Source organism: Andrena cerasifolii, chromosome 2, assembly GCF_050908995.1.
Source record: "Andrena cerasifolii isolate SP2316 chromosome 2, iyAndCera1_principal, whole genome shotgun sequence".
In the NCBI taxonomy this organism is placed as follows: Eukaryota; Metazoa; Arthropoda; class Insecta; order Hymenoptera; family Andrenidae; genus Andrena; species Andrena cerasifolii.
Genome location: NC_135119.1, coordinates 8,281,250 through 8,294,626, shown reverse-complemented (window position 1 = coordinate 8,294,626; position 13,377 = coordinate 8,281,250). Strand labels below are relative to the sequence as shown.

At 42.8% G+C, this 13,377-nt stretch overlaps 1 protein-coding gene across 1 annotated transcript in view; it reads left to right on the top strand.

The window, feature by feature from the left end:
* LOC143366331 (uncharacterized) overlaps positions 1 to 5,073 on the top strand; it is a 91,144-nt gene extending 86,071 nt beyond the window's left edge. The window contains exon 4 of the mRNA XM_076807349.1: positions 4,170 to 5,073. Coding sequence (XP_076663464.1) covers positions 4,170 to 4,396 — 227 coding nt within the window. The 3' untranslated portion in view covers positions 4,397 to 5,073. The remainder of the gene's footprint in view (positions 1 to 4,169) is intronic.
* The last annotated feature ends 8,304 nt before the right edge of the window (positions 5,074 to 13,377 follow it).

Below are 13,377 nucleotides of genomic sequence, written 5' to 3'. Positions count from 1 at the left end.
AACACGCTTAATTGCGAGTATCTCGGTTCGTTGAAGCAATTCTTAGAATCACTTTGAAAGTATGTTAAACTGATGGGATTCTGTTTGGAGGGTTGATTATAAGTGGCAGGTTGCAGGAGTTTCCGAATTGTTGTTGTTGAATACTTGTCGAACGATGGCGTAGGAATCTGGTAACGATTATAGTAAGGGTTGTTTATTCCGCTTACGTGTGCACGTAATTCTGTATCCCGTACTATCTGCCGGCTGATGGAGTTGGGCTTATACTTGGTGTACTTATCTACACCGTAGTATCTAGTCACGAACAGCCATAAGATTGAATGACAGGAATTACCGTTCGCATCGTTGGCTGCCTATGCAGCACGTATCCACTTCCCATCGAGCAACTTGCGATAATACTTGCGGCACTTTAAGTGTCTGTTGACAGTGTTCCATGGTTGCAGTGATACGCGTCGCAGGGTACCTATACGTAAAAATTCTGTTTACTCTGCTCAGAAGATATAATTGTCTTCCCTAACTGTCTGATTAAAAGAAGAACAGCGGATCTTCCTGGCATTTTTCGTTTTGCTTTATCGGTCGAATTACTGATGCGGATAATACTATCTGCATCGCTTTGGAAATTTACTTCGCGGCGGGGTAATTTAACGAGTAATTGCTGCAGTAGGTACGTTCGTAGCCTCTTGTGTTCGGATAACGACTGATTCCTCGACGTGGCATGAGCTGCATACAAGATACCTGAGAAATAGGACGGTTCCTCGAGGATGCTCGAACCAATCAGAGATCAGGAAAATAGGGCAAATCTTTTTACAAATCTCCTAATAACGTCTTCGAGTATATACATATATTTTCTAGCTCACGTTGCCAAAGTTGGACTCTATATACATACTTACGTAGATTAGCTACATCGATCGTCTTCCTTGATTCTTTCAATTAGAACCTGCGACGCGTTACCGAATAGATTAAAATCCCTTCCGTTTCCTCTGGCATAAATCGAGTATAAGATTCAGATGAATTATGTAACGACTTGAAAATCCTGTAATACGTACACGTTACATACGGCCCATTCATTGGTGCCTCTTTAAGGAGTCGCTTCATCACGGAAAACCTTCTTCTCATTTCCGCTACCCTTTCTTTGGCCTCGCGAGCCCAAAAGGTCGGTCGTCCGTTACTGCCTGTCTGAATGCAAAGCACAGAAATATGCATGCGAACTAAAGGAGACCATCGCCAGCTATTATGCCTGCTCCTTTCTTTTTTCACCGACTCCAGTCACAGATTACTGGACCTTTTCAAGGGAAGAACTCCGGCACATTCCTAGCTGTTGTGCGCCTCGAGCCTTCCTTTACCGTCACAATCAACTCGATTTCACACTCGAGGCTATCATTCAGCTACGCGGAGACAGATTTTAGTCGCGTCTCCTGACAGGGATGGCTGTCCACACGGTAATTCTAATACACTCTTCGAAGTCATCCACGAACATCACTTTACCCCAACGCATTTATCGCCTCGCAAGGTATTCGATAGCTTGAAAGCTTCGTACGTAGCGAAGGGTGACCTGATCTTCATATATTCTATGCATCCGACCTCTATAGGAATGTGTAGAATAGTTGAATAGTTGCAGCAATCCAATTTTACTTTCCCGAGATCAATACACCATCTATTTGCAGATTAAAATGGGACACTGTATGAAAACGTTGCAAGTGCACAGTGTTACCCCCGTTCTCGTTATTTATTAACGTATATGGAGTCATTCAAAGATCAATTTTTTTCCAGGGCACAATAAGAAGGATTATTTACGTGGCCATCTTTCCTGTGTATCGCGCGGTTTGTATTTTGTTCGTGATGGCCGACGTGCACGATCGATGTCGCCATTGAACGTTCTATCTGTCTCCCGCTTTTTCTTCCTTCGTGTGCTTAAACTTCTCGTTCAAGTTTCGCTGTTTCTCGCTTCGTTACCCCCGGCGTCGAAGCAAAAACAGATTTAAGTCTACGTAGTTTTCGCGGTTTCCTTTCCGCGGAAACTTCTCCAGCTCCTTCTGGTCGCCCGAGTCCGTTCGCTTCGCGCCACCCTCCAGCGCGCCAATCTCTGGCGAAGCTTCGACCGACGAGGGGGAAATTTGAGGGATAGGGCCGATTTACAATTCCACGAGCTCTCCACGCAGAAGTGTTAACAGTGCCTGAATTGCCTTTTTATCGTTCTGCTCGAGATACATCTAGTACACCGTTCATCGGCGCTTTATTGACGTCCTGTCACAGTTTTCCCACGCCAGCAGGCGTTAACAGTTACGAAACTGTGAATAATGCAATCTAAGAATTTTATATCTTAGTTTCTACTCCACCCAGTTCGAATTAAACACTAAATAACATTCTATCAGGGACAGACAGCACGATGAAATCTGTTATTCAATAATTAATTAGCAGTGCGAATTAGCGCCTTCAACATACATAGGGGAGACCGGGGCAAAGTGAACCCAGGGGTAAAATGAGCTTCCTTAATTTATTCTTTAACAATAGAATATATTTACAAATTTTGGTGACGTAATAAATGTATGTAATACGACAATGATAATTATGCACATTCAGGTATCGAAAAATGGAAATTGATTTAAAAAATTAAAAATGAAGTTTTAGAGACTTCCAATTGGGTTTTTTTTCAATTTAGCTTTTTGGATAAATCAGTCTTAAATGTGTTATTTTAACTCCATTTTTTTTCTGCGTGTTTATAACAAACTTATAAACATACACGTACACGCGTTTGAGAAAACATTGATCCTAACATTATTAAATAATTAATTTTCCACTGAGTACACATTCGGGGCAAAGTGACCGGGGTAAACTGAGCTGCGAAGAAAAGATGCGCGAGTGATGTGAGTGACGTATTTTATTAAAAATTATGTATGTATTTGTTTTATTTATATGTCAGACTGTTCATGTAAACAAAGTTCCTTTAAAAACACATTTTCAGAAGAAAATGAGTTTAGGTTAGTAACACAAAGTACAAAGTTACAAAGTACAAATTATCAACATTAAGCTTGTATTAATGAAATATATTTAAAAAAAAATAGTTTAAATAGTTTAAAAGTTCTAATAAAGTTGATTTTATAATTATATGCTTCATTAAAACACGTATTTTATTTCTGCTCACTTTACCCCAGAGAGTAGCTCACTTTACCCCATATATGGGGTAAAGTGGTCGATTTTGCATTTTCTTTTCAAGTTGAATTTTAATATACTTTAACTTTATTTTAAGTATTGATATTCGTCATTTATCAATAGTAATGTTCAAATGATATTATAAATCTATTTTCACACATTTTTATTGAAAGGGACAAATTTTATTCAACTTCAAACATTTTCGTCCCACTTTGCCCCGGTCTCCCCTACTCTATATTTTTATTCGAGAAGCTCCAGCACTATTCCATAAAATATTGTCCAAGTACATTGACTCTTTAATGAATAAATGGTCAAGAGATGTTCAAACGGTAGTTTTTTGAGAGAGGACCACTTCGTTGCCTGCGTTACTTGAATGTTATCGGTGTCACTTTACTAATTCGTGCTATTATTCGTCGATACTGTTGCTTCAGAAAATCTAGTCCATTGTTTACGCAGTTGTGCCGTGGACTCTTGATTTCTCGTCAAGCAGCGTGGTTACATGTAAACTCGCGATCCTATTGACATTCTCCGATGCACGTTTGCTGCACAATCAATATTAACACAGTACTTGACGCTTCTGCTGTTGCCAGCCAGCTTGGATTCGTTTAATGAAAACGAAATACACCCTCCAGTTACGCGCGTGTACGACAGTTGCTCTGTGATTCCCGTGAACTAGAATGCCCCCAAACATCGTATGCTTTTTATCGTCCGCGATACACGTTAGTTTCAGCTACCCCTCCGCCCTACGTTGTACAGATATCGTTGCAAAGTCACGTACTGGCTTCCTGAATTTTACTGCACGCGTGAGTTCGGCTTTCTCCTCTGATCGCAGTGGAATATTTTCTATTTTACCAAGCGTGTTTGACGTTATCCTGGATGAGCCAGTGGCACCAGAAGCAATAAATAAAGGGGCCGTTTATTGAACTGTTATGCCATAGTGGGCTGTCGGCTTTGCGTTCTTTATAGACTCATCTGTCTATTTTTTAATCCATTATCTGTTTCTTTTTCGTAATCTTCTGCAGGGAAATGGAAGTGGATGGAGGTCCGCGCCGTAAATTACAACGGGTGTAATCACGTGTTTACGCGACGATCTTCAATCACGGAGGGGGATGATCTCGGCTGCTTCTTAATTTGGGAGCACGGCACGGTGCACATGGCGCGCAGATTTTGTTACTCCCGCCTCCGTGACGGAAACGTTATTTATCAGGCGAAAATTGTGGCGACGAACTCGTGGAGATTGGCGTGCTAGCCGGGAAAGCAATTGCACAAATGGCTGGCAGTTTTTAGTGAAACTGAACTCAAGATTGTCGACTTATTGCCAATTTACCGTCCTAGAGCCGCACTGCTCGGTTCCATGGTATCTTTGAAATTTTTCAGTGTTTCCGAAGCCATCGTCTACCGATACGGTAAACTCTGTGGCAACATCAGTCGGATACACCGAAGTCCAAAACGGGAATGTACACGTAGCTTCTTTTTATCGCGATGGTGAGCGTCACTTGATGCGCGCGATTTAATTTCGCGTCGCAAAGCGATACGCCGGAACGTTGCACCGTCAGTGAAAGAAATGAATAACTAATTCATCTCGCCACGTTTCCGTAACGATATTTTCGCGTGCCTGTGACTGGGCTATCAGTTAAACGAATCGGAATGCGATTAATCTCGACATCGATTTTATGGCGCAGAACAGCGAGCGGAGCTCCCTCGAAAAGTTGCCAGTATTTCAATAGAGTGTACCATCGAACTTGGAGGATCGATCATTTGTTACGAACAAAGCCTTCCTTGTAACATACAGTAATGCTGCCATAAATTTCAGCGAAACTGCTAACATCGATTGTCGGCGCATCACTGACTCTCTGCTTTTTCGAGATTTATGCTATCCTTTCGTCGCCCTAATTTTGTGTAGACATGAGTAGGAAGTCGATATAACATCAGGTAGGTTCAAAGTAATAAATGAATCACAGAAGTAACGCCTGTCGTGATAAATATTAAATAACGATGGATTTATCCAATTTACGTGGCTCGTGGTCGATGTAATCTCCTTCATCCTTCTTCGCCCTTCTATTAAACGTGCAACTCCGTAAATACTCACGCACGCGATGGTACTTGTTCTTGTCTCGTCGGGGGTCATAATTCAAGCATAGTGCCATTGAAGCATTTCAAAGAACTCATTAAGAATGGAGCTCAGTCTTAACGAGAACTAAATTAAATCGTATAATTTCTCATCACCCTTGTCTATCTACGACTTCAAAGAGAATTTTCGTTTCATTTGTAAAAATTCAGGAAATCACAATTTCTTATCGCTGTATATAAAGAATTTAATCTTCCTAGAGTCGAAGTATTATAAATATATATGTCGACGGGATTGTTAACAGGGCCGTCTTAATTCGTGACAGAAAAAAGAGCGCACTGTTCGAATATTTATCATTCATTCTTCAACAACACTTTAGCAAAGCTTTTTCTGTTTATCAAACAGTGATAACTGCACTGTCGGTAAGCAATCTCACGTTTTTGTCGGTTGGTAAATTTTGTGGCGCTTGCAAGCTCTGTACCGACGTTATCGACTGCCAACAACTCTCCGTTTTGTTCGAACATCCCGACGAGCTTGCAAGCTCGGTCGCAGCTCGATGCAGTTGGTAACGCAGGGAATCTTGAATAAGAACCTTCGTTTGCAGCAGTTGCTAATGTTCGTTTCTTCACGGGGCAATATTTAAATAAACTCTGTAAACATTTCAAACTGTATACTTCACAACCTCCACAATTATATGTTTTCCAAGTATATTTTTCAAGCCATTCGCGCCATTTAACAACGTTGTATAAATTCTATAAATACAAACTATAATCGGTAACGTGGGTGAAATGCTATCGATTAAACATGGATTATATTAGCGCTTATACGGTTGTTTATAATGTTTGCAGTATTGATCGGAACGTGCGTCACCGTAGCAGTATTAGTTTTGTATTGTAATTACTCGAAGCCGATTGGAAATTATTTAAGATGAATTTGGATTAGTTTTTAACTGTGAAATTGAAATTAACGAAAAATGCAATAGTATCGTTCAGATTGATGAAGCACGTAAGTAAGGCTTAAGAAACTCTTACTTGGCAGCTTGGAAAAAAATACTTTCCTCCCTTGGTCACCGACTTTATAAGCCACCTATAAAATCCCCACATCGTTTAATAAAACCAAGTAGGATATCTAATATTTTCACGTGCGCGTTACGATCGACAGAAAGTATCGGAGACTATGTACAGTGTTCTAGTAGACCAGCGGGTCGGTAAGGGCGTTCAACCCCTCCAGGAAGAGAAATTCCGGACGGGGATGGCGCTGATCCAAGTCCGAGCTTCTTCTGCTCCCGACATCGGCATATTTATTGTTGCGTGAAATGGCATCAGCAATGAAATCAAAGGAGGATATATTAAGGTCAAGTTATGGATCCCTATTTTTGCTTCAGCACTCTCTTCAATCCTCGGGATTTGTGTCCCCGCTTCAATTCTCTCGCCCCATCTCCTGCTCCACTGTAAACCTTAAGGAAGCCTCGAGACAATTCCGATGGCAGAGAAATTATATCCCAACCTTTCTTCGTGCAATGCGTCCACCACGAGGCAAACGCCAACTTTATTCTCTCCGTTACCCCTTCCCTCCCCGTCGTCACAAAGGAAAACGTACATTTACGTGACCTCAGCGCGAGTGGCGCGTGCAATTCTAGAAACTGCCGCACAGAGCCCCTTGCTGCACGGAAATTCCACAGAACTTCCGTCGCTCTGCGGACATCCAACATTCTCCGCGGACAAAAAACATAAATAGGAAAGAACAGCTTACAGGGAAAGACGATTCGTCGACGCGAAATCCGATCAGCGGTGTCCCCCAGCCGCTTTTGCGTGTCGCCGACTTTTTTCCCCCCTGTCCGTGGATGTCGAACGCCGGAGGTCTATCAATTCCCTCAAACGCCATTCAACCGACGCGCGCAAGAGCTGAATGGTGGAGGGGGGGCAGGTGGAGTGGAGATTCGCCGGAAAAAGGTCCGTGTGAAGGGGTTAAAGCGTTGGCCGGAAGGTGTCCAGGGGGATGGACCGACCATCACCGGGTCAGGATGAACGGGGGGAGGATCCGCGCGCAGGTGGGGTGTCGGTTAAAAGCCAGCCTCGGATTCCCATCGATCCTAAGTGGCGTAAAATTTTCGTGTTCGATAGCGCGATTTTCGAGCCAGTGAATATCGCGGCCACCGAGTACACCGATAAAGAAATCCGCTGGCCCGACACTCTACATTTACCTCGCGAAAGCCTCACGTCGAGCTCCTGTAATCTTCCCTGCGATTTATTAGCTGGCTCGATAATGCGGGGGTGATGTAAAACGGTAGCTGAAAAAATTGAGGATCACGTTGCTTCGCCAAATCTACTTTATTGGAGTAATTACTCCGTATACAACATCGCAGGCGTAATTTAATATTGTAAGATTGATTGAATCACGTTTGTAGGAATGAATAGGTACTGGAAGGTACGGGAAGGGAACTCGCTCCTTCCCTTATAATTGGAAACAGAATGTTTGAAGGGTAAAAGTCGGCATGTGAAAAGAGCAGATCGCGGAATTAATTGGAAAAGTAATTGATGATTTACAGCTGAACGATAACCGCCGCGTTACTGATGACACACGAAGTGCAAAATGGTTGAAGAGACAAATGTACGAGGGAATAAAAGCGCGTTCGTCGTTGACGGTCTGCTTTATGGAAGAACGGTCACGGGAGGGGGGGTCACACGTGCGCTATTAGTTTCATAAAATTTTTAGCGCGCGGCTCAGTGAATATCACGGACACTGAGCAATTATAATAAAATACCTGCAGTTGGCTGAAGGAACGCGATAACAAGAGCGGAACGATTTTCGTGGCAACTCATTGAACCCATTTAAAAACGGACCGCTTAAGCGAGAAAAATAACCACGCCTCCTGTGTACTACTATATTTATTTTATTAATTCCTCCTAGTTTTCTCGTTCACAAATTTTTTAATGTTCGAAGGCCTGTAGTAACTGAGAAGTTTAAGAAATTGTCGCGGATTTTCCGTTTCATACCCCATCAAAGACCACTGTTTGTTCTGAATTTATTTTTAAACGTACGAATATTGCGGAGCAATTATAAAATACCAGGACAAGAATGCGCGGCAAATCAACAGCAACGAAATCAAATAAGACTGCAGCCATTTATATGGTAATTGCTTTGCTGCTTTCCTTCAGTCAGCAACTACCCTTTCAGACTCCGGAAGAACCCACTTCCTTCCTGCATTCGATGCATCTCTTTTCGATTCTCCACCCTCTTCTTCATTTCTGCACGCGTTGTGTGCATCTTCCGACAGTCTGACGACGCCTGTCCAATAACATGCGGGTATTATTTTTATCTTTACTTACGTTCATTCCCGAGGTCGTATATCTTAAGCTTCACATATCGCATTTTCCATCTTCTATTTCATATGTGACAAAATACTGCTGCATACATGTTGCACGATGCATACATATACCTGATTTTTACTCCATCTTTTTTTGCCATTCCCTTTTCTTAATCATAATCGGGAATTTGTCGACGTTCAACAGAAACGTAATTAACCGGATCGCCGCGTTGAAGAAACCAGAAAAGAAGTCGATAACTTCCCCCGGCGAACTTTTCTCCACAATTTTTCCACTGTTCAATTAAGGGATGCCTCTAATTTTCATTTCTACCGAAAGAATCGTTTTTAATGTTTCCTATTCGCCTTTCCATTCTTTGTAGGGTAAACTCGGGTCAGTTCGTGGTACAGGTTACTTCGTGATACTTTCTCAGTTATCTGTAACTCGAAATTGTCTGGCTCAATTTAGATCGAACAAACACTAACAGACAGCGTTGATCTTCTAGTTTATGTTGCGGTAAAGCAATTAGTCAATTGAAGTTAGTGCGATAGGGTGGGAGAGGATTTTGTTCCAGCAGCGCATTATTCGTGAAATTTTTCCTGCTAGTTGTGGACGATTGCTTGTTTATGTATTATGTGCTTTAGAAGATAAATGGAAAGTTCAAACTGCAGGTAAGTGATGGTGAAATGACACTTTAACAAGTCTTGCTCTTGAAATTATCATACATTAAGGCATCAGTGTTATTTTTGCTTATGACAAGTGTCTAAATTCTTATTTTTCGTGTGCCTGAAACTGCGTTTCTTATTGCGCAGTTTGAGAAATTTTGATGGTCAATACCAGAAACAATATTTCCTTACGTATCAGACATCTAACGATCATGAAACGATTGATTATGCCCAAATAACAATAATATAAAATAATATTAAGTAATATAAAATAATATAAAATAATGTAAAATAATTAAAACTTAAAAGTAAATGTTATCGGCGCACCGGTTCGTCCTATTTTTCTAAAAATAAAATTAGACCGAACCGGTGCGCCGATAACATTTACTTTTAAATTTTAAAAATTCTTTACGGTCGAAATTCTAAATCGTTTTATTTAAAATGTAAAATAATATAAAAAAGTAGCTGATGGCCATATCACGGGCTATCGAGAACTATCACGGAGTAACCAGAGCTATCACGGAGTAACCAGAGTATGTCATGACAACTTAATTTTGTATATTATCAATTAAATATACTTAGTAAATTTCTGTTAACCTATTATTTGCTTCTCTAACCTATCATTATATCCTAGACTCACTTTCAGAATATGTAAATATTAGCAATTAATAGACAAATTCTAAAACTATCACGGACTCACCCGTGTTTACCCTACGTAACAGAATATCAGCGATTATTACTCCGAACGACCAAAACGCGACAGGATGATTGAATTGTATAGGAACTGCAGATGATCGTAATACAGATCTACGTAAAATGAAAGGCAGTAGAGGTTACGAGTCGCGGGAAACCACATTATTTAAGGAACAATGACGAGCAGACATTCGACGTTACATCCTCTCTAGGTCCTCATCCTCAACCTCTGATCCACGTATAATGAAGACTCTCTATCTATTTACCTGCCCGCTTATCTCTGTTCCGATTATTTCCTCTTGTCTTCTTTGATTTACGATTCGTGGGTTATATTGTGTTTCCGGCGGTACGTAGCTCTTCCTCATACATAATGCAGCGCTGGATCAAAGAGCGTTTGGTACAAGGCCTTCGCGTATGCATGTATATTCGGGTCTACGTTCCCCAGGTACTTGTACACCCGTAAATCTCTGTCTACCTTGCGTCTTGTACCGCAGAATTTTTATAATACGCGATTAAGCCGGCGCGCAAGGAGTCAGCGGGACGATGAGCAAATAAAATCACGAGGCTGTTGCCGTTCTCAAGGATAAGGCAACTTAAGCGTGGCCAATTCTGCCGGGGAAACTCAGGTACACGCGTGTATCGTTTGGATTATCGCGCGTATCGTTATACTAAGTTCGCTAACGTCGACAAGCATCGGAGTTCTGGTACAGCTTAAGGTCCAATCCAACTCGCAAACCCTTCGAGGACGTGATTCGGTTCGTCTAACTTCCCCCCGTGACAATGAGATGGCTAGGGGCGTTTTCACGGAGCTCGTGTGGTTGGAACTTGCTGAACTCGTGCTCTTTCGAAGCAAGTACATTATCCAACCTCTGACCCTTCGGTTCTTTCTAATTAAAACTCGCTGCTCTTCGCTGTAAGTGAAACAGAAATGCGTCACCTATTTGTGTTACCTACCTTTATATTCTATGTTTAATTAGATATCGACGAAATATCGTCGAAATATCGTCGAATTAGTCTCCCCATCTCCCGGCGATGTTAATGCCGTGCACGTTGATTTAATTGGTTAACAACGCCTAGCGGAATTGAAATTTGATTAAACGGTATTAGCCCGGGAAAAGGGGACACAGTTTATGGATTGAAAATAGCCGCGACTCATGGGAAATCCTCGCGGGGTCGGCTCGCTTCGAAACGCGTGTATTTTAGATGCATAGAATTTTTTAGAAGGCTGTAACTGCGAAACTTTCGCGCGCCTTTGACGCTTCCGGTCGTATTTTTCCCTGGCTCGTTCGTCGACCCCTGTGCCATGGTCGTTGTTCTTTCCTCCCCGTCTTCTTTCCACCCGAAACATTGCGTCGTCGAGAGAATCTCGGCTTTCCCGCGCTACCAACCCCGATTGCTCATACTTATTGTTAGTGGTTCGTGGAACGGCAAGCATTTGTCCCCATGTCGTCGATTTTAATCAGTCGACATGCCAAAACTCGTTCACGCCTGGCTATGATCGGCGCAAAGAAAGGCTTTGACGCGTTAACGATCGCGCGCGTTAAACTCATGCTAAATTCACTGGAAACCAGCCCGCCGTTTAATTCCCCCAGCTGCTAAATAACACGGTACACTCAAAATCGCGTGAATTAGTCAGAAAATTGTTCGTTAACATTTAGAGACCGTTACATTTCACGTAAAGGTTCACTAATTACCCTGGCGCTTTTCAATTCTATTGTATGTCAGAGTCCGCGGGGCTTTGTAATTACTAATACCCCGGGATTGATAGTTTCTCGATGCTCGGCCCATTTAATTTCCCGTAACACGCTTGGAAAAAGATTGGCGATGCGGAAAAATCCCTTGAGAGGCACGAGGGGGGAGGGCGGGAAGAAGCGGCGAGTGTCGAAAGGCAACGAGAGAAGTCGATAATTGTTGCAGAGCTTTTGAAAAAGAGCTTTCGGGAGGCACTACGGTTCGCGTCAATCCCGTGGTTATTGATTTTCCACCTTAACGTGTCACTAGTCGATGCAGTGGACATACTTTCCAGCAACGCATCTCTATTTTCCAGTGAGCATGCATTCTGTGCGAAGGTTTTTAATTTAATGTACTTTATACGTTATTCTTTCTCAACGATGGAATGTTCTTGACCAGCGTTAACTGTGTCCCACAATTATCTGTTTACTGAAAATTTTAAACAGCTAATAACGTGGTTTTGGTGGTTTTAGAGAGAGTATTGGCTCCTTCGGTTCTAATGAAATATTCGACGGATCGTGGTGCACTTTCAGATGCAGACTGTATCAAATTTCCAATGCAGCGTGCACGCGTCTCGTGCTCCTTGAATTTCCCCTCATCTGCGAGAATGCATTACACTTCTTAGCGTCTGTGCAGCACCGACTTAATCTCCTTCGATATCGTAAACAGCCATGCCCCGCTGCGTTGTCAACCCGGAGTCAAGGTTTTTCATCACTCATGAACTTTCTCCTCCTTCCCCGGTGTCTGCGAGACCCTTTAACGTAACAAGAAACATAATGAAATTGCAAAGGAGAGTACCTGACGCAATAACAGAGATTAAATTTCGCATGTACCGCTGCAGCGGAGAGGTGTCTCAACAAAAGTCCAACTTCCACAACGGAATTACAATATTATACATTCTATCCCCGCGTTACACAACACTTATACAGAATGCTGGAATACCAGCAAGGTAACTGCAGCCCGAAGCTTGAATCGGCCTCATCCACGAGCGGTATTGTGGTTTTCGAGGGTTTTCCAAGTAAAGTTGAGGGTGACACAATAGCGCGAAGTTCAGAGGAGCTATGCTTCCACGACAGATTCAGGTTGCAGGAGGTAGAACGAAGGAAAACTCTCGGGGAAAGTTACGAAGAATATTCGCTTTAAAAGAAAATACTCGAGTTAGAAGTGGAGGGGTTGGCGCGTTACACAACGATCCTTCGAAAAGCTGGAAAAGTTAAGCATCGTCAGGGTCATGACGTCGCTCAGCGAGATTTACACTCACCCCCTAAATCCCATTCTCCGTATCTGCGCGCTCCTTCGCACCGGGCGGAAGTAGAATCGGCGCGGTCGGCCGCTATTCGACTCCGTCAGCTCTAAAGTTTATACGAATACCGAGATTCGTCGGTCGGACAGCGGCGGGGAATCGTTCGTCACGGGAGCACGCGGAACACGAGCAATAAAATACACGCCGTTACCATTCCGGATTTTATGGCCCTTCCGTTGTAACGAGCTCTTAATTTTCTCGAAATCCCGGCTGGATTACGTCGACAGCGCCCGCGCGCATTCTCGCGCGTCAGCGCGAACACGTAACGCGACCTGCCCGAAATTCGCCGCTATAAGCAGCAGGTATTTTGATTGGTAATATTATGCGCCCGTGTAATCACGTCCGTCCCCGCGGGAGGGCCACTTTCCGCGCTGCGAGCCTCTGCTTACCCAACCTCTGCATACGATTAAATCCAACATCAAGTAAGTCACTTGGTGATTTACAGCGTGGTTAACCGTGGGTTAC